The 21,710-nt window shown below is 40.9% G+C and overlaps 1 protein-coding gene across 2 annotated transcripts in view; it reads left to right on the plus strand.

Annotated features, from left to right (window-relative positions):
- Nucleotides 1-21,710, plus strand: part of Src64B (Tyrosine-protein kinase Src64B) — a 151,354-nt gene that overhangs the window by 99,441 nt on the left and 30,203 nt on the right. For both annotated transcript variants that reach the window (XM_083143950.1, XM_083143951.1), the window contains one exon: nucleotides 19,694-19,856. In XM_083143950.1, coding sequence (XP_083000076.1) covers nucleotides 19,808-19,856 — 49 coding nt within the window. In that variant the 5' untranslated portion in view covers nucleotides 19,694-19,807. The remainder of the gene's footprint in view (nucleotides 1-19,693; nucleotides 19,857-21,710) is intronic.

Raw genomic sequence — 21,710 nt, forward strand, 5'->3', positions numbered from 1 at the left:
GCTATATTCCTCCAATTCTTCTGTGTATTCATATGCTAGTAACAATGTTTCATCCTGTTTCATTGCTTCAATTACTTCCTCAACTCTTAAAGGAGTTTCACTCATCAATGTCTCATTTTCCAAAAAATAAATAGGTAAATCCTCTTCTTCATTCACTAAACATGACACAGGTAATCTGGACAAGACATCAGCTATCCCTACATTATTCTTGTATTGAATGGAATAATCATAATTTGCTAGAAGTAACCTCCGTCTTTGCCATCTCATAGATACTGCAGGAGAAATTGCTTTGTCCGGATCTAATATTGATTTACCTGTTGAAGAATCTGTTAGAATTTTAAATTTGTTTCCTGCCAAATATATATGAAAATGTTTTATACCTTCCACTACTGCCAAACTTTCCTTGTCAGCTTGAGAGTAACTTTTTTGACTATCTGTTAAAGTAGCTGAAAAACATGCAATAGGTTTCAGCACTCCTTCTATTTCATGTGTCAACTGACAACCTACCCCATAGTCACTTGCATCCGTGACTAAAACTAATGGCAATCGAGTGTCAAATGCTACTAAAACAGGTGCAGAAACTAATAGCTGCTTAACTAGCTGAAACTCCCTCTCACATTCTTCGTTCCAAAACCATTGTACACTCTTCCTTTGCAATAAAGATTAGGTATCCTAGAACTCAAATTAGGCAAAAATCGTGCATGATACGCCACTAAACCCATGAATGTTGCCAATTCCTTTTTATTCTCAGGCACCTTACATTTTAACACTGCCTGAACATGTTCATTTGTAGGTAAAATTCCATGTTACGTGAATTTCCTTCCTAGAAAATTTACTTCATGAACAAAAAATTCAGACTTCTGCAAATTTACTTTTACATTGTACTGCATCAATCTTTCCAAAACTAATACAGTTAGTTTCTAACAGTCATACAATGTATCTGCTCCTAAAAGAATGTCATCAATAAATGATACCACTCCATCAATACCACCAAGTATTGTGTCCATGGCTCTTTGAAATACTTGATAACTTATTTTAGTTCCAAACGGTAAACGTTTATGTACATACAAATGACCTTCATTTACAATGGTAAGAACATGTTGAGACTTTTCTTCGACTAATAATTGATGAAAAGCTGAACGTAGATCAATCTTCGTATACCACTTATGTGAACCTAACTTATGATAAAGTTCGTCAAAAGTTGGAAGTGGATATTGTAAAGTATCTACATTTGGATTTACAGTTTTGCTATAGTCAGCACATACACGAATACTTCCATCTGCTTTTCACACAGGAACTACAGGACTACTCCAATCAGAACTTTCTATTTCTTCTAAGATTCCTTGCTGGCACACATCTTTTATTGCCTTGCCTACTTCATCACGCATAAAGTAAGGTAGATTGTAACCTTTCCTTTTCACAGGTACAAATCCAGGCTTCAATGGAATTCTAACATTAATATTTCTTATAGGTTCTGAAATGTCATTATTGAACAAAATTTTAAATTTTACTAAAATATCAGATTTCAACTTCGCTGATTCCCCATTCGATGTGTCTGTGTACAAGCTCCTTGTAATACTATTCCAAAATATTTTGTCCATTTGCCCTTGTATAGTATCAATTACCAAACTTCTTCTTCAATCGCCAAAGAGAATACGCAATCCTGCTCGACCAAGTATAGGTTTTAAATCAGTTAAATCTCCTACTATAAACGGCATTTCATAACTCAATGAGTTATACTTTACAGGTAAGGAAATTTGACCCTCAAACTTCAACTTTTCTCCTGTGATAGTACCATAGCCATTTTTGAGTGGATTCAACCGTAAAACGTCGCTGCTTTTCCATACACTACTCTTAGGTAGAATATTAGCATAACTTCCTGTATCCACTATGAATTTAACTGGTTCATTGCAGATATATAGCTGAACATGTAAGGGTTGAATCTCATTGCATAATAACTCCTCAACATCCTTGCTACTTTCTTCACTTTTATGCTGTACCGTATTTATTACATTTATACTGAATATATTGTGCTGGCTTCCACTGCAGTCAAAATTATTACCTCGGGTTTTGTTTATCGCATCTTCCTCCTCAGAGGGTGTAGAAGAAGATCTTACATTACATGTAGTCTTATTTAAATATTGCACAGCCCTTGAGGTGTAGTTAGTTTGTTTTTGATGCATGAAATCTGCCTTCTTCCCAGATGATCTTTTATCTACATCTTTTATTTCATTCTTGTATCTACAAACATTAGAAAAATGATTTATCTTGCCACAAAATCTGCAAGCTTTCTCCATAGCTGGACAACCTTCAGCTCCATGTTTTGTTTTTGAACCACATCTATAGCAAATCCAGTTAAAATTCCGTGGACTATCTTGTTGCAATTGTCCTTTATAACATTTCTTTACCTCTAATTTGCCCTATAATATACAATGCCTCATACGCATTATTTCCAATCACTGATAATAATAAATGAACCTTTTTATCTTCTTTAACTTCTTGTGCTTTTAAAAATGAATCAAATCTTCGCACATAAGCTTTAATATTACTTCCTACCTCATAGGACTCGAAGAATGGCAACGTATTCATTTTTCAAACTTCTTACAGTAGATTTGAATCTTCTATTCAACTACAATAATCTTATTAATTGTTCAACTCTCAAATGTATCCCATCCTCGTCGCCACTTATCGTGTATTGACTCAAAGAAATTATTTAATGAAACGCTTTGGTTCGAACATTTTTATATTAACTCCATAACCCCTGTATATAAAAAATCAACAACCAGTAACTATAACAACAATAATATATATGGCTGTTTCAGCCCATGGCTTCATAACTTAAACTAATATATAACATTTTCAAAAGGAAGTTCCGCTGTCTCCTCGAAGTTTGGCAACATACATGCAGTGAAGCGAGGATTTCAGGATCTATACTCTGTCCTAGGAATCTCTGGCCGATCGAACGGAAGTAAGTTTCTGCGCATGTAACAACTCCAGAGGACTCGACTAAAGAGCACGTGTGAATAGAGAGGAAGAGCGATGCCAGCCTTTCCAGCAGCGTGTACTGCTTCGCTCCGCCCACTAGCTTTCTCCCCTTTCTTTCCCTTATGCCCGGTCTTGCTCCACAGATTCCCTGGATAGAGTATAGTTCTCCCATTTTTATTGCGGGTGACTGTACAGTGGAATGCACAAGTATTGCTCTGCAAATTGTACATGACTAGTTTCACTAATTCGTACGTGTTTTCAATATATAGATTTTCGTGTATGCTGCTGCAGAGGTTGTCTGTAGCTTGTCTATAGTTTTGTTCCAATTTTTGAAACTAAAGGGTGTTCCGTATAGGACGCCATATTTGAATCTAGTGCTATTGTTTTGAGGTTGGCAGCTCTGTTCTCACCAATGTTGGTATCTGTTGTCATGCCGATTAATGTAGTCTCAGTTGTTTTGACTCGTTTGTTGTGGTTAGGATATGGAACAGTTTACGATTGAGCAACGTGTTCTCATTGTGAAGACATTTTACCAAAGTGGTGAAAGTGCAATTTTCGGGAGGTCATATGATCTTACACCCTGCGATTTCTTCTTATGGGGGTTTGTGGAATCACAGGTGTACGCCAACAAACCACGAACCCTTTTGGAACTGAAGGCGGAAATCATACGGGTGGTTGGAGACATCGGGACACATCTGCGAGAGGGTTATCAATATAATGGAGCGTATAAATGCATGCAGACTCAGTAGGGGTGGACATATGCCTGACATTGTCTTTCATACGTAAATGGGAGATGTTACTGCTTACATTTATGTGAAATATAACTATTTTCATGATATTTTCCCTATTTTTATATAATTTTCTGATTCGGCGTCCTATACGGAAGACCCTATATAATTGTTTAAAACTAAGACAATAAGCATGCTGATGGACAATTTGCTTGGTAATACTTATGCATCCTACTGTGCACCCCTGGGTGTTGTATTTCTCAAAGGAGATGGGAAAATACTCGGCCGCCTTTATCTTCTCTGTCGTTGCCACGACTTTACAGTCAACTAAAGGCTCTCGGGTACTCGTTTAGGGATGGTGACGAAGCAAGTCTCTGTCTCGTATAGAAATTCTAGACGAGAACCCGTCGAGACTTCTCGAGAAGAGCTCGAAAACGAGGCAAACCCTCTACAAAATCGATTATCTTGAAGATACCAAAACCAAATTTACCATGCGGCTTGTTCACACACTTAACGCAGTCACGCGCCAAATATTTATATGGCACAGTAGGCTATGTATTTTCGTATTTAATCACAAACAATAAACGCTAAGTTTATTAATAATCTTTTCTCTGCAAGACAAGCTACCTCGGTCTGGAATGTAATGTCTCCCTACCGACCATTGTGTGCCTGAGACATCACCTTCCCCATTGATATCTAAGACAAGGCTATTATCCCTAACTATCCCGTTGAAATCTCAAAATAGCGATCACTCTTGGAGACGTAGGCTAAGGCAGATTTCACACCGATGCGACAAGCGACCGTATTCACACCAAAGCGACAAGCGATACGGCTCCCTTCAGCCTAAATCAAAACATTCACCACACATTTGCGAGCAGACCGAGGCGACAGGATGCACGATATTGAGAAAACTGCCCAGTTTGAGCGACACGTGCAGCTTGTGTCGCTTCGGTTCGAAAGGTTCCATCGAGGGTTCGCTTACAAGCGACACGCGGCAATGTCACTTGGGAAGGAACCAATCAACAGCAACGTTTCACACCGTAGCAGCATGACAAGTAACACCAGCCTGCGTTTGATTGGTAAAATCCTCAAGCGATACTTGTCGCTTCGGTCGGTTTCCCTGAAATCTTCAAGGAAACTAACAAGGAAATAACTGCCCCCACAAGAGGTGGCCATTAATTCGTCACTGTTCTCTTAATTTTCACTAACAATGAAAGAAAGAACTTAAAATCCATAATAGAAAAGAGCGACATTCCGTATTTTGATCTCACGTGCATCACTTTGCCTCTCAGCATGGCATTGAAGAAGTTGAAGTGTGTCAGCTGGAAACTTGTAATTTTTCTTTCCTACCTTGAACCCCTTATCGGTGCCACGTGGTTTGATGGATCACGAAGGGTTGCTTTACGTTTTGCTGTCGCAAGGGTGGGGTAATTATGTTTTGAAAAACCTGAGATATATCTATAAGCACGTAACTCTCCAGTGTCAATTTTTTTTAAGCAGGTTTCGAAGATTTCTATCTCCGGTGGACTGAGTTTTCTATTTTGATGGGGGGGGGGGGATGAGAAATATCGATAGGAATACAACAAATGGGGGATCGTTAAAGGGAATAACAGTGTCTGTCTTTTACAAACGAGTACTGTTACACGTGAAATAGATTGGAAATGGTAGAGACGAGGAAACGTTAATAATTAAGAAGAGCACGTACAGTAAGAGTGAAATATTCATTGTTGTCGATAAATTGCAATCCTCGCAGCCTTCCCGTGAGTTTTATGGGTTGTGAGTTGGTTCAGATATCAGAGAAACACCCTTATCTACGCTTAGAATTTAACGGCCTTCTTTTGTCATTTCTACACGTGGCTGCCACGTTCCTTGATCGCATTTCCGTACTTGATTTGTATCCTCAACTTCGTTGGTAAGTTTGCGGTTATTTCCTTCTGCGATTGAGAATCTGTTCCTTTTATTGTTTGTGTAGATCGTGACCTGTGTGTTTAATTAGTTTTTATTTCTCTTCGTGGATGTTTCTTCCACGCTTCTCCCACTAACAATTACATATTTTCTTATTTGGATGATCATTGTTGCTTTCACGCTTGTTTCTCTAATTCTTTTGCATTTCTCTCTCTCGTGCTGATTGAATTTGGACTTTGTTTATTTTCGTGGCTACTTGTTAACAACGTATTCGGACGCCAACGTGTGCTTTTTGCGTTTATTCAATTGCAAGAGTAAAATTTTCGCCAACTCTCATTCTACTTTCGCACTCGTGCAATTTGCGACAGTTTCCTCCTAGTGAGTCTTCAAGCTTTCCTTCCCTTCCCCCCCCCCCCTCAGGTCGGGACCTGCTGGTTTTCGCTCGGTTTTCGCCCCTCTGGTCGGGACCTGGGGCCCATCAAGTATCTCAGCGAAGCTCGCTGAGCAAGATTTTCGCTCGTTGAGCAGACGGATCATTTGCTTGACGCTGTTTACTCATTGATCAAAATATCAGTGCCTTTGAATAATCTGTGATGAATGTGGCTGCGTTGAGTGGACAAAATTTCGGTGTTTGAAAAGCTGTAAATTATGGAAATAGAATAAGTGATGTGAACAAAACTGCCGAAATGTTCATTTTCGCACCCTTGCTTGCCCAACTTTCCAAAACAACGGTGTATATTTGTTATTTGGAACAAACAATACTTTCATTTTAATACAATTACAAAAACTGGAATATTACATCACCTCCTGTTACTTGAACTTCTTCTCTAATTACGCTATATCGCAAGCTGTTCATCATAAATGTTTCCTCATTGGTCGCGGCTCGCCATCCCGCCATTCTCATACAGTTTTCCTCTTCTTCCCTTTGTCTCACGAGATCGAAACACAGAAACGCTATATTCTGTGGCTCAAACATGTGGCCAGCCTGTGGCGAGCAAGGTTCAAGTTCGCTCAGCGATCAAGTGAGCAGCGCTCGCGGAGCAACGCCTATTTGGCCGTCAAGTTGATGAGCGATCAAGTTGCTCGCTGAGCGCTCAGATACTTGACGCGCCCCTGCTGGCTTTGGCTCGATCCTCCCCACCTCTGATCGGGACCTGCTGGCTTTGGCTCGATCCCCCTCACCTCTGATCGGGACCTGCTGGCTTTGGCTCGATCCCCCCCCCCCCCCACCTCTGATCGGGACCTGCTGGCTTTGGCTCGATTCCCTTTAGCTTTCAGATTTCTTTTCCTAACCGAAACATCAACAGTTCCTTTATTTCCACAACACGGGTGACTTATTGCGAGGTAAGGATCTGTCGAGCTGGACGTATTCATAATAAAGTTCGATTTTAACGAAGAGAGAACTCACCCATATTTGCCTTGAGTGTCTTCTCCGTGTCTAATCTTCTCAAGTGAATGTGACATTTCAGGGTTATCCGTGATTAACAAAGGAATCGCAAGGTAATGCCGTGGGGTTTCCATCAGGCGATGATTTTCACTGGCGGAGTAACAGGACGAGAGCTCTAATGTCTCCGTTATGTGGTTCATTACCTGCCGAGCGGTTCCCGAGCTTTAACGACCAGCATTAGAGCTCCATTACGGGCGGCTGGAGAGCAGAAAGGCGGGGGTGGGTTACTGCTTAAAGTCGCGCCGTATGCATTAACGGAAGGCTTCGATAGCTTGTGATGCCATAGGTTTGATCGCAAAGTTTTGAAAGATCGCCGAAAATTTGGAGGTTTTGTAAGATTGTCCAGAACTTTCGTTCGCCAAGTTTCGTTCCAAGGCTGTGGTTAACGAACTTTTTTTAACCACTGCACACTTAGTTTCCACATATTATTAACATATAATGTGTCTGAATAGAAGTTTTTCTTGGTGCTAGAAAATCTCTCTTTTTTGGAGCAGACAAAATCAAATACGTTTTATTATTAGTCACAACGACTAGAGGGAAATGTTAGTTATTTTTAATCTTAAATCATTCATTTTGTTAACTATTATTTTCTGAGCATTCTCTGTTGTACTGCTGCTTCATGGACGTCGCCTGAATTTTTTACTTTAGGGCCGTTGATGAAACTTAAATAGTAGAAATAACAATGTTAACTATCATGAAGTAATAAAATAAACCAATTTTATTGCAAATTTACTACTTCCTACATTCTACTTGGTTCTACCTGGTTCCTACGTTTCTACACTCAATCTCTCTCATGTAACGCATTTTTACTTTCGTTATTCTTATTCGTTATACGAGGGTCAGTCAATAATTTTATACACTTTTGCTGTAACTTCAGGTTTGCTTTAGGATTGCTGCTCGTTCCTTGCTGCAAACTAAGTGCGACAGGGCCATGTGTAACCTGCAAGAACGTGAAAAGAAAATGAGTGATATGCTCAAATATTCTCCAATGGAAACGACAAATGCACACTCTGTGTACATAAAAGGCGCAGAAAGAAGTACGGCTAACCTAATGAAAATCATAAAGTTCCATAATTATTGACTGCCCCTCGTATATATTCAGAATAACTGTAAAAGAAACTTAGTCACTTTTTAAAGAAACTGAAACTGTAAATTAAGTTTCTTTCTCAAATACTTAACTAACTCTCCTTCGGCACAGAAACTAGGTAAGTATTCAAACATTGCCCATACTATGTTATCAAGAAACACTAAAGCTTCGACACTCAACAGAGACCGTCTCGCCAACAAGGAACTGCAGAAAATCCTTATCAGTGTGCCATGGCCCACTTCCTGTTGTTTATTAAGCAGAGCGCTTCCTGCGCCTACGTCTACAGTTTCCGTCCAATCCGACTTCGCCACTTCACGAAGGGTCCCTGTGGGGCTGTTGCGATCCCTCGCAATATCTGCGTCCCAGTGGCACTGCAGCAATCACGATTTAGTTGTTGCCAACTGCGAGATTTCCCCCTTCAGAGATCGCGAAATGCATTCGGCATCGCCCCAGAAGTTGGATCTTTAGACAGAACTGGCATTTCGTGTCGCCAGTGGCGGCGATTGGGAAGAAGGGGGGCTGCACTATGCTAAACCTTATACGTATCAAGGGAAAGTAAACTGTTCTTGCCCAATCGCCGCTACTGCGTATCGCTTTTGCTTCTCACTCCCAATTATACTCTGTCCCAGCTAACTGTGGAGCAAGGCGGCGCATAGCGTCAGAGAAACGAAGGTAATCGGGTGGTCAGAGCGAAGCAGAAGACACAGATGGGAAGGCTGGTAACGGCAGTCGCTTTCCACCACTCCACGCAAATCCGTTCCTCTCGCGTGTTGATTGGTGGAGCCGTCTCGCGTCACTACTTGCGCAAAGACTTGCGCAGAGACTTGATTTCGTTTGCCTGCTCTACAGTTAGCTGGGACAGAGTATAAGACCGCCCGCAGGATTTTTTCTCAGGGGGGAAGCAGGGGGGGGGGGTGACGTGGGGCTGATGCTTTCTCCCTCAGTTAAGAAAATTCTCATAAAGCAGCATCGATTAGAGCCCACTTTCATGGCACCCCTCGTCCTCGAGTCGGTCAGCATGTGAAAATACAGTTTATGTTTCACGTTCATCAGATTATAATTTGTTTATGTTGACTAATTTTACTTTTAACACCACAGATTAAAGCGATTATAGTGACCAGCAAGGGAATTTCAGAGTAGGCTTCACACAAAGTATTTTAATCCAGTGACAAACATGTCAGTTAAAAATAATATTGTGCTTTTCCATTGGCCATATTTTTTATTATTGGCGAACTTGCTAAAGAATATCATGTCAGGAAATTTAAATATGTAAGTTATGTTAGCAAATTCATTTAAAATTCACGAAACAGGGGAAGGGACAATAAAGCTTAATAATGAAGAAAAAACTGAAAAATGACCTAAAAGGCAAGAATGACGAAAAATGCAAAATAAGAACATGTTTTCTGGTTCTATGAATGGAAACTGACTGGTTTAACATTGATTTCAAGGCTCTGCGAGTAGGTGCTCCTTGTCAGTTGGGTTGTAGCATTTCACATTGTTACTTGCCTGGTCCCCCACACTTTACCTCAGCACTCAAGGTTCGGTGCACTTCGTACTGGGCTCAGATTTGTCTAGGGGTATCTTTCTTTAAACGACAATGCACGTGGGTTGCTACAAGTCAACATAATTATATAATTAACTACAAGAGATAACGGATAACCTTTGCGAAACCTTATTGCTATAGGGAATAAATTACCTTGTCCAGCATCTGTGAAATTAAAAACTGAAATTTTGCGTATTTTCTATAAGTTTAATGAACGTAAAATTTGAAGTATATACATGTCGTATCCGAACGTTCATTTCTCTAATTATCGGGCCAAAACTCTAATTTTGATGTTGGAAATCTCTATTGTTTGTAACTGGATGCTTTACAATTCATGAATTACATCGGGAGTACGCTTGTCTTGTCACAAGATATACTCGCGTTATACTGCAAGAAACATCTTAAGAGGCGCGAGGTTCATTTCTCACCCTCCACGGTGACAAGGCACTAGGCTGCCCGGCGCACCGTAATTACTTCAAAATAACATCCAGTACAAACTACCCTTTTTACCTGTAAACTGGACACCAAGGCACTAGTTTGCCCGGCAATCCAATCTTACAGCATCCGTTCCGGGAGATCTGTCCTCCGATCCGAGCTGACCGAAGCAAAAACATCCTCTCTCTCTCTCTCAAGTCACAGATCCAACAGTCGACCTCCCCCAACTCTCATCTGGGAGTTTATATATGTTTGGTTGGCGTCTGTTGCCAACGGCCCTTCTTTCAAAATTTTTAATCTTGAACAGCTAAACTGCCCGCCTTTTCTTTGCAACGTTCGAAACACGAAGAAAGAACAGATGGTTTTTATACATGGAATATATACGAACCTAAAAATGCATAATAAATTGAGATACACTTATCACATAGGCTACATATTTTTATACACGTAATTACCTAATTAATTAACATATTAATAAATATTTCAATAAGGAAAAAAAAAACACTGTTGCCCTGACACGGACATGCAATCATGAACTTCCAGTAAGGCTTGCACCAGCAGAAGTAAGTGGTTCTGCTGCAGAATTTCCTCCTCCTTAAGTTTGGTCTCTTATTTTCCCCGTAGAATGCACCGTTCCTGAGTTGCTGAATTATTTTTCAATTATTCCTGGAGTGTTACCGGTTTCAGTGAATTCTGATGTATGTATCCTGTATGTTGCAATTCATTCCGGTTCCAATCTTGTATCTTACCCCGAGTATAGGACAGGCATGGAAAATCAATGTACTTCCCCCTCTCTCTCTGTCGCTTCTTTTTAATTTGGTCGCCATTTCCGAGAGAGCCAATCCTCCTCTTTTTTTGGTTTCGACGAAAGAGGAGGAAGGAGCAGATCTAAATGCCAACAGCTCCCAGCAATCATTCAGTTCGGTGCAAGAATCTGAGCTGCGAGCTCCTTTTCTTCAGGAGCATCGGACAGGCTGCCAAGGAATTGGATGAATGTTCACAGGAGATTCCTTTAATCTTTTGACTTGTTGGCGCTACTCTTGTTAATGGATGCTACCTTCTCAGTAATGATGAGTATAAATGTAGACACACATCTACCTACACAGCGATGTCCTTCAGTCCTTGAACCGTGGAAACTGCTGGTTGTCACTGCGAGTCGGTGCGTGCTGTGTTTCCACGTACATCTTTACTCCTTCTTGAGGCTATACAACTTAATGTATTGAAAGTTTTGGCCTTCTTAACATCTCTCCACTTTTTTCTATCCTGGATACTCTTCGTCCAATTCTTTACTTTCATGTCTTTCAAATCTTTGATTATTTCATCTTCCCATCGTTTCTTTGGCCTGCCTATGGGCTCGTCTTCCGAGTGGTTTCCATTTGTATGTTTCTTTTACTAATCTTTCATCCGACATTCTATTTTGTGCCCAAACAATCTTAGTCTTTGTGATTTTATGAAATTTACGATGTTCTCATTCCTTATTAATTTGTTGAGTTCTTCGCTAGTTCGTATTCTCCAATTACAATCAGGTTCTTTCAGAGGTCCATAAATTATTCTTAAGATTACATATTTACTCCGTTGAATAAAAATCTGTATAAAATCGATTTCGCAAATGTGAATTGACAATGATAATGGATTTTAAAGCAAAAAGCTTCAAAACAAGAGCAATATTGTATTTATAGGACTACCCAATACTAAATTTTTTTTCGCAAAATTTATTAGGACTGTTTTTCGACAAATTTTAAAAATCTGAAAATTAAGAATTGTGTTTAAAACCTTTCTGCTTGCACCGCACTAAAATTTCATCACGATCGGACCACCCGTTTTCTATTTATTGAATCTCAAAGAACGATCATTTGCAAAACTGAAAGAAAACTGCATTTTTATGACTAAAAAATAAAGGCATACTCGAAAAAATATTTTGGTTAGCCAAGATTAACGCAGAATTGAATAAGCTAGATTTTGATGTGTCCAAACTCGAGTATATATTTTTTAATCCGATACTAGTCAATGATGTATCACGTGGAAAGTTTTGCTGTGTTGCAAGCAGTGGCGTACTTATAGAAGGGTGCCGTGAATTGAGTAGCTTGTGATAGGCAAAGCTTTCACTCCATATAGGAAAGAATCAGGATAGTTTTATGAGGATGCAATCTTGTAGCATTTGAAGGAAGGAAGTTGATGCCACTTGTCAGAATGGGGAAGTCCCGGTCTTGATAATGGGGAATAATATAAAGAGCGAAGGAGTTTATCAATGTGCAGAGCAGTTAAATATAGGGAATAAATAGGCGGAAGTGACGTCAATGGTAAGAGAGGAAGTTGTGCTAAGATAGCCAATGTCTCGTAATATCTTGTATAGATCCGTGTTTACTGAGACGTTTATAGCAGCTTTGGATTGAGGATATGAAGGTGGTTTCAACGCTTAAGTTCATGGCGCCACATTTCTCTCTTCTACTACAGGTATCCGTATAGTGTGATCCATGAGTATTACCGTGCAAATTGTTCATCGCCATGCTCGTTCACTTTCTTTGACCCAATTAAAGCGTCAAGAATTAAAAGAAAAGTCGAAACAAGCTGTTGACAACTTCTGCACCAGCATACATAAAAATCCATCGCTTAAAAATACAGAGGATGTAAGAGAAAAATTAATGAAAATAGTCATGGACAATTTGCACGGTAATACTCATGGATCCCACTGTACATAAAAGCCGACCTTCGTGGCGAGGTGGTTAGCGCAGCGCACATACGACGCCAGGGGTCCATGATTCAAATTCAAGCTTGGCTATGGGTGTTCTTCGTGGCTATCCTTCATCAATTTCATTATACAAGTCATCCTGATCGTCGCGATTAGTCTGAAGAGGAAGAAAGACGACGATAAATAACAAAAATCAAACCGTACGTAAAGATTTACGAAACTCTTTGTGATGACTGATTTAGGTACATCCTTTTAATGAGAGACTACTTGATACCAACGTGAAAGAATGGCAAAATGGGCCTTGCTGTACAGCTACTCCAGAGCCTCTATCGGAGAAGTTTGGCAGAAAATAGCCCCATTGGGAAATAAATCCTACTCTCGCCATCGAACCCACCTGTGTACATTTAACTTGATGTCACGTTACAACGTGCAATCATCAAAACACAATTCCACGAGCTAGTAGACTTGACAGAGCGGCAGAAAACTTTAAATTTGTCGTCTTTTGTTGAAGCAAATTGAATGAAGTTTTGCTTATTTCAATGACGGGCTTTGAAGCACGAGAGAGTATACTAGCGCCATCTGTTCACATGCGGAGACAGCTTAAACTGCGTGCACAAATGTACGAAATTTACATTCAAATTGTTTCGCTGGAGAGACTGATTTAGCCACATTTGAGTCTTGAATGCCAGTGAGAATATCACAGGATTTCATACGTAGACTGTTCAGGGGATTTTTAGAGTAGTTTATCCTTAAGACGGAACTTATACAGGTGGAACCCATTCGGGATATTCATTGAACACTAACGTCCAAGGTTCCGGGTTCGAATCCCAGCCTGGGCATGGGTATTCTTTGCGAGTGTCGGTTCATCAATTTTATCCTCATCTTCGCGATTAGCCATGGCAGAAAAGCGAAGTAAAATAAAAAGTGAATCGTTGAACACGAATAATGACGTCACTTGAAGATCCTCAACTTTGTGAAGAATAATATTACAATTTAGCAGGTCCCCCTCCCCCACCAATATTATCCATGTAAAGCCTGAATTGGAAAAGGTGCACCAGAGCTCTACTCTAGTGCAGGTTTTTGAGGCCTCCAAAGTACTTCCTGAACACAAAAATATGTCTGAAGGGCTAACCTGTATGTACAGTAACCAGCAATAAAATGGGACATCTAGATCCTGAAATACTGCGTTCCCTTCAAGAAGTTACGCGTGTTGCCTAACTCTCCGGCGATAGTATGAAATTCCTATGGACTCCGGTAGTGTGACGTCACAGCAGACGACGAGCTGGGACTGAGTCTAAACAAATAAAAACGTGTTTTTTTCCTATTCAAATACACTGAGTTTCAGATTGCAAAGGGTAACTTTAAGAATCGTGACGGCAGTTACGAGAGACAAATGTGATGTGCATCGTACATCAATGTAACGATGAGATTTCGGAGAATACGTCTATATATAACATATACTTTACAGATGAAACTGTAAAGAATAAATGGAGTTGGAAAATCAGTAAAGCGAATGTCAGACAGGAATCCGATCCGGTTCGCAGCCAATGGGCGCCGCCGGTTTAATCGCCTGAGGCTGCTGGTCTCCCATCATCCGTGATTTTCTTACTCCGGTTATTCTTTACCTTATTCTCTGTAAGATATGTGTGATATATGGTCGTATTCTCCGAAATCTCATCTTTACATCGATGTACGACACGCATCATAAATTTGTTTCACAACTGCTGTCACAATAATTAAAACTAGCCCTTCCGATGGAAAATCCCATTGATTTGAATAGGAAGGAAACACGTTTGCCCGTTGTTTAGACTCAGTTCCAGCTCATCGTCGGCTTATCCTCATAAAGCTTCGCATCTCCTCCGCTACCAATCGTATCTGCTCGAATCGAAATTTCAGCTTTGGACACTTTCGCAACGATAAGCTGTGAAGCCACACAGTCATTGGTCGATTTGAAATTCAGTTTCCGCTTGTTCTTGGAATTCGGGGTCCTTCAGAAGGGACGAGGAGAAATGATAATTTAATGATTCTTTGCAGATGATAATTTAATGATGACAAATGCCTGCGCGAAGCTGAAAATCGTATTAGAAGCACGGAAGGAAGGGAAAACGGGGATCAAAAACCAATTTGGGTTCGATTTTTCGTCGGGCAACACAGTAACAGACCCATGTTGCGGTACTTACAACAATCGGTGCATCATTTATAAGAAGGCATGTATGATCGATTTTAGGATGCTGATCAGATGAAACTGGTAAATTGTTCTCGGGTCTTGTGGCCCCGTACCGGAAACCAAAGAGAGCGAAAATTTCACCATTTAGTAATGCTATGCCAAATTTACACGAGTCAGTCGGCGTGTCAGTTGAAGTTGCCGGTCGCTGGAAGCAATATCGCATAGTGATGCTGTAGTAAAATTAATAGTTAATATTAAAATATTTACATAAGCATCAAATAATGCAAAACACATTGAACAAGAAGCTTCTGTAATTTTCTTCTTTTTAAACATATAAACATGCGGAAATCGTTAATGGTAGTCATCTAGCCCAAAATGAAAGAAACATTACGAGTAAATGTACATATCCTCAATACTTTGTCTTCATAAAAAGTATACGTAGTACAAATCCCAATGTATTTCCATATTGTTATTTTGCGCGTGGTTAAGGATTGGATATATTGTTTGACTGACTTGCAATTATACTGGGTTTATCGGCGCAAAGAAGGAAGAACACGCAGAAAATCCTGAGAAAGATAATTGTTTCAAAAAGTAAGGAAGTAGTGCAGATGGTGTGCTGGTTGCAGTTCCAGCGCTCCGTACTTGTCTCCAACTTAGACAGTATACTGGTCGCATTTCCAGTTGGCGGCTACCCTTCATGGCTATTTCTGTCCACCAATTGTTTTCAGGGATGTGTGTCTCGATGGGTGGCGACAAGCTGTTGCGAAGGGAAAGCTGTAGGGGTAACGTCGCTCTCCCGAAGCAACGTTGACAAGCGAACTTCTGTTCTTCCCAGTTGCATAACGACCTGTGGGTGTTAGTTCCGGAAACAACATTGTGCAGGACCACGTGTGCAGTCGTACCATTAACCCCCGTTGATTACTGGTACTGACGATATTGTTGTCGGAGAACTATGGCTTTACAGTGTCCGACGCTAATTTGTTTCGTCCCGCTAACAGCGTTCGGTGCCTTGTGACTCGAAAATGCCCGATGTCAGTCGAAGAGAATTCAACTGATCGCTGATTCGCGGTTTCCCAGCCGCCAGCTGGAATTGCGACCAGTATAAGCACAGATAAGGTATATACATACCTTTATCTGTGGTATAAGCCCCTTAGAGGCAACAGATCTCCATGTATAGGGAAATCTCATATGTATGATATAATACATATATATTATTAGAGAGTATTAACAATTAACTTCACACTGAAAAGGAAAATGTAGTGAAATATCTAAAAATATATAAACAATCTGGAACGGCCAGTTACCATTTCTGACGAGACGGAACGGGAAAGTTCCAGATATTCACGAACCGGAACGCCGTTCCGTTCAGGTCCGCTCCGGTCCGGTCCATTTCGAGTCCTGTCCTTACCTACATAAAATGAGCACGAGTTGATCAGGGAAAAGTGAACGAATGAGTCTCAGTAGTACGTGAGTCACAAGTGATTCATTGAGGACCCTGATTCACAATAGGAACCAAGGGCAATAAACCAGATTTCGCGGTATAACGTACTGCGGAGAGTATCGTGTATTTAGTGGAAATCCGTGGCTGATGTCATTGTGAGCCCCGTATGCAATTTCAGGCCAAGTTATGTCAGTAGGTTGGTTTAAATTGTGCTTTTACCACATTTCAGATATCTCATTGTTACCATTTTTGTGGCCCTTTGCAATTGAATTTTGAAGGGGCTCCGGTTCAGCAGCCCCCCTCTCCCTAACTACGAAGCACCCAGAACTGAAATGTGGCAAAAGATTGTCTTGATGATGGAGCATTATGGCGGTATACACATTTCGTTCATAGTACTGCCATCTGTGGGTCATTTATCTTACTTAACAAACCTAGCATTTATAATAATTTATAATTGAAGTGTAGACCGCCGCGTCAGTGTTTGCACTATCGGCAAGCGAGGCGCTCGGGGTCGTATGTCGGCACTGTAGATTGTCCGTGAATCAAGCGCGCAAGTTTCTGTAGCTAGTTTAAAGAGTGATTTATTTAAGACATGGAACTTTTACACCCGGGAATCATGTTTCAAATCAATCGCCTTTGAACTTCACATGTCGATTGAGTTAACACGCATGAATCAAGTGTGGGATCATTGAATAGCATTCTTTCACTTATTAAACTCGTATTTTTTCGTTTTCCGATTCGTTGTGTATTTCTCACGATATGTGACCGTTCCGGGACTTTTGGACCACCCGGTATAAATATAGGCTGTGCAGTAGAAAACATTTGCTGAGCCATAACACACTTTGTGGTTGAGCACAATACAAAACAAGAACCCTTATCACTTCAGTCTTGTGTCTACTTTCAGGACCTCCGTAAAAACCGTTTCTAGTCCCCTTCGCCAGGTGTCTTAATAAAGATGTATCTAAATGTCTGCGCATAAGGAAACTAGTTTGAACACCTCCTTTTATAAATCTGGAAAGTAAATCACTTTTTAAAACCATTACGGAAACTGTTTTGCACTTGCTTCGACACACTACGATGCCGACTAACGTCCGCGAGTGCCTCGCTTGCCGATAGCGCCAACACTGACGCGGCGGTCTACACTTCAATGGATCGCTCTGTGCCATTATGATTGGGAAAATGGAGCGAGGTGCACCAATCCGAGATTGTACAGCAAAATGAGTTTTGTAAAGGGTTCTGTCACATTTATTATGCCCCTAAGAATCTCATAAAAATGTATATTTGAGGTGAAAGTTCGTTTACTTCACTTTCGTTTCTTTGGGGAGCGTCCGCCCATACCCCCTCCGGCGTCATCACAGAGAAGCCAACTTTGTTCCTGATAATTCGCCCTTGAATAATGCAGTTACATGCGTTGGCGTACAGATGGCACTGCCGTCACTGTAATAACAGGTTATCGAGCTACTAGATGCAGGAAGTGGCAACTGAAGGTAGTTTGTGGGTTTATTTGTGGGCGAAATTGCATATGTTACCACTCTCTATCAAATGCAAATATGCTTTTCTTCTTAACATGCTTTTTTGAAAGTAATTTCAATCCCCCATAAAAGGACAGAGTACCCATTCGCACTTATGTATCAAAGACTACTGAATTTGTAATGGTCGTATTTGACTCTCTACTGCCAACGTCGATCAAACAATGATTCACTTTTACTAAAGTTCGGTTAGTTTCTCCGATAGCACAGTGGCTAACGTTGTCAGCTTGCAATCAAGGTGTCCCAAGCACTGGCTTACGCAAGGGGAGAGCTGACGGGGCTACAGCCCCTCCAGAAATTGAGAAAATCAAAATTTTCAACAGATAGGAGTAAAGAATTCAGGAAAAAGTAATAAAAGCACCCCCCCCCCCTAAAATGATTCCGAATACCAATTTTGTCTTTGAACAACTATGTAAAATCAACCTTTTCAATTCCAGCGCATCCGAAAAAAAATCTTGAATACGTTAGTGGTCTGTTTCTTTTAACCTATCAGAGCATGAAGTGGACTTAAACTTCACTTTTTATTCAAGTTTGAGTGTGCCATACAATGGTTTTTGGTATGTTGTTATGCGGTATGTGTGAAGAAATTTTAATTCCTCCACTTTATAGAATTAATCACCATTGCTTGAAAACTTGAAAGCATGAAATTGAAAGATGTGCAATATGTCGTGCGTTTTGATTTGATTTTTGTTATTTAGCGTCGCTTTTCTGCCACTTTTGGCTAATCTCGACGATGAGGATGAGTGATGATAAAATGGTGCTAACCACTCCGCCGCGGAGGTCGGCAAAATGTATGGGTTTCGTTGTAACTTCTGGTAGATAGATGTAGGTAATAGACCGAGCATTGCTTCTCTCTTTCACAAAATTAATTTTCATACAGACATGGGCCCATTTGGAACCAGAGATGTCCATTTAACTTCGGCCTCGCGAGGCCCGGCCTCCGAGCAAAACGACGGCCTCCTAACTCGATCTCTGCCTCCGCCCTCACCCTTCCTCAGCCTCCTAGCTCATGGTCGGCTTGGGCCTCGCAGGGCTCTTGGAGGCCGAGACTGGGTCGGTCTCATAAGGCTGGACATCTCTGTTTGGGACCGGGGTCATAATCGAAAGGTTTGTCCTCATAAATAGCGTCCAGGACTGTTACATTTTGCAAAATCGTAAAAATAATACTATTTAATACCTTTCTCCTCAGGTTCCAGTAAGAAAAATGCCCTTGTACATTTTAATAAAACTGAAAATATGCGGGCAAGTGCCCCCCTTCCCTAGTCAAGTTACGCCTATGGATATAGGGGGAAATTTTTTGCATAACGCAGTATAGGTCTTTTCTATTCTTACGGCGAGCGCTCTACATGCTTGCAAGGAAAGTGGAGAGCGGAGAATACGCAGCAGATCAACCAGACAACGGCGGTGGCGCCGAGAGTTACGACGTCGAGGGGAGGAACTGCTGTGTACACCTCGTTCTACAGGCTGCTGAGTTTCATATCGCGCTGGATTGGTCACTTCCCCGCTCCCCGCGCTAGCATGTAGAGCGCCCGCCGTAAGACTGGAAACTAGCTTTATTCTCCAACGCGAGTAGACTCGGGCAGCAAGTCTTGTCGCGATTTCTTAAAAGAACCTATCTACCAACCCTAATCGCTGTTATTGTAACACACTGCTTATAAAATGCTTTTCCTATATAGCTTCATGTCGATGTTTGTTCTGCTTGATATTCATTGTTGCTTTTTCTCTTGTTTCCATTAGGAGCCATTGGAGTGAATGGCGGTGAACTTGTCCCTCCCTGACTACAAGTTTACAGTTTGGCTCGTCCAAATGGAGAAGGGGCAATAATAGCAGTGGTTACCTCAAGGCATCAGGATGGGGATGTGTTGCAGCAAGAAGAACCAGGAGCCGAACCACCATATACGTAAGTTCCAGCAGATATTTGCGACGGAAAGTCGATTGAAAACCTTAATTATTATTTTTTTTTTTTTTAATGTAGCATGTTTTTGCATGCAGGGTTACACAAGTTAGTGCGTATCTCAATAAGAATCTTTAGGATGCAGTTAGGGTGCACCGGAAAAGACCGAAAAAAAATGTTTAGAATTTCAATAACAAACATTGTGTAAAAGTTGCGCAATGGTACCAAAACACGTACCTAAAAAATTAGTCATTTCGAATGATTTCTAGCCGCACCTATTTTTCTGCATCAAAATATAGTTGTTCTTCGCTTGATGCAAACTGGAACTTTTGTAAAGAAATGTAAGTATTTAAAGTGGTTCCAGCTAAATAAAAAGAGAAATAGATCAATATGTATCTTAGGGCCTCCCCGATGGCGTAGTGGTAACGTCGTCACCTTTTAATCAAGGTCGCGGGTTCGATTACACCCGAGCCCTTCATTTAATGTTTGTCAGGCTTTCTTTCATGGTGGAGTTGTTGCACTTGTTACCGTATAGCTCTCGGCACGAAAACAGCTCAGTCAAGGTCGGAGCTTCCCCTTGCCGCCTCCCCCTCCCCTGGCCCTCCAGGGTTGCCACACTTCTTCAAAGCTGCTCGGTCAACAAACACTTCGCGCGTTGTACATATGCGGTTGATTTCGTCGGTTGAAACTGTTGCTCATTGGCAACACTGCAGGTGGGTGGCGTGATCTTGATTAGACTGTTTTCGTGGCGAGAGCTTTAGTGCCGTCGCCAGTGTGTTGGGTGTGTGGATCGGCTTGAGGGTGGATGAAATCTATTCATTGGGTTGTGCTTCTCTACAGTGAGATAGCCGAAATCCGGGCCTTAGTAATAACACGAGCGTGCAAGTCACTTATCTCTCTGAGGAGACAACAAATATGAAAACAGGGAAAAGCTATTATTTAGTAATCTTATCTGTAAATGCACGAGTCTCATGATAGAGAACATGCAGGAATTTAACACACTTCAGGTATAAGTAGAGGTCAAGTGTAAAGTTTCACCGTCGGCGATTTTATGCCATTTTGAGTTTTCAGCAGCAACAATCAGATTTAGTGATAATAGTGGCAATCTGTATCTACATTGAAATAATAGGTACTCATTTGTTCATTAACACTGACCCGTTATCTACTGAAATCCGAATTTATCTATTCCTTTTAATTTTTTTTAAACCTTATTTCCTACTGGCGAGAAATTTACGAAAGAAATTTGATTAGCGATTCAATATTTTCCCCATTCTATTCGTGATTCAAGCTGATATGACATCTGTTGGGAGATTTTGGAACTACTCTTTCCGGGGATTCTTGTTTCGCCATGCTGACGCAAATGAAGAAAACAGGAGAAGTACATTTATTATTGAGCGAGTAGTTTTGTCTAGAGGCTTCAAAACCAAGAACAACCACCCCAAAGTCTCCCCAGTTTTACATACATTTTATCATCATTCCTATTTTGTCCTCACAGGACAAGCTACAAGTGTAAAAATGTAGTGCTGCTACAAGTGGTACACTACTTGTGACTGCTGGCCTATGGTATATTGAATGTTGCACAGTATCTGAACATGAAATTAAAAATTATACATCCATACACACGCAAAGTGTAAGGCTTCTGAATAGTGTGAGCAATGAAAAGACTCGCTAGTGATTTATTCAAATGTCTGGCCTACATTGTGATGTTTCACTTTCCTGGTGACTCCAAACAAAGAGAGTCTGGCTGGCCTACCAGGCAAAATCCCCATGCACCCTCTCAATGCCTTCGTGAAAACACACATTTGGTGCAATTTTCCCCCAAATGCTCACAAATCAGTTGCCCTGTTAAGGAAAATTGCC

This window comes from Lepisma saccharinum, chromosome 22, assembly GCF_977018435.1.
Source record: "Lepisma saccharinum chromosome 22, izLepSacc3.1, whole genome shotgun sequence".
In the NCBI taxonomy this organism is placed as follows: domain Eukaryota; kingdom Metazoa; phylum Arthropoda; class Insecta; order Zygentoma; family Lepismatidae; genus Lepisma; species Lepisma saccharinum.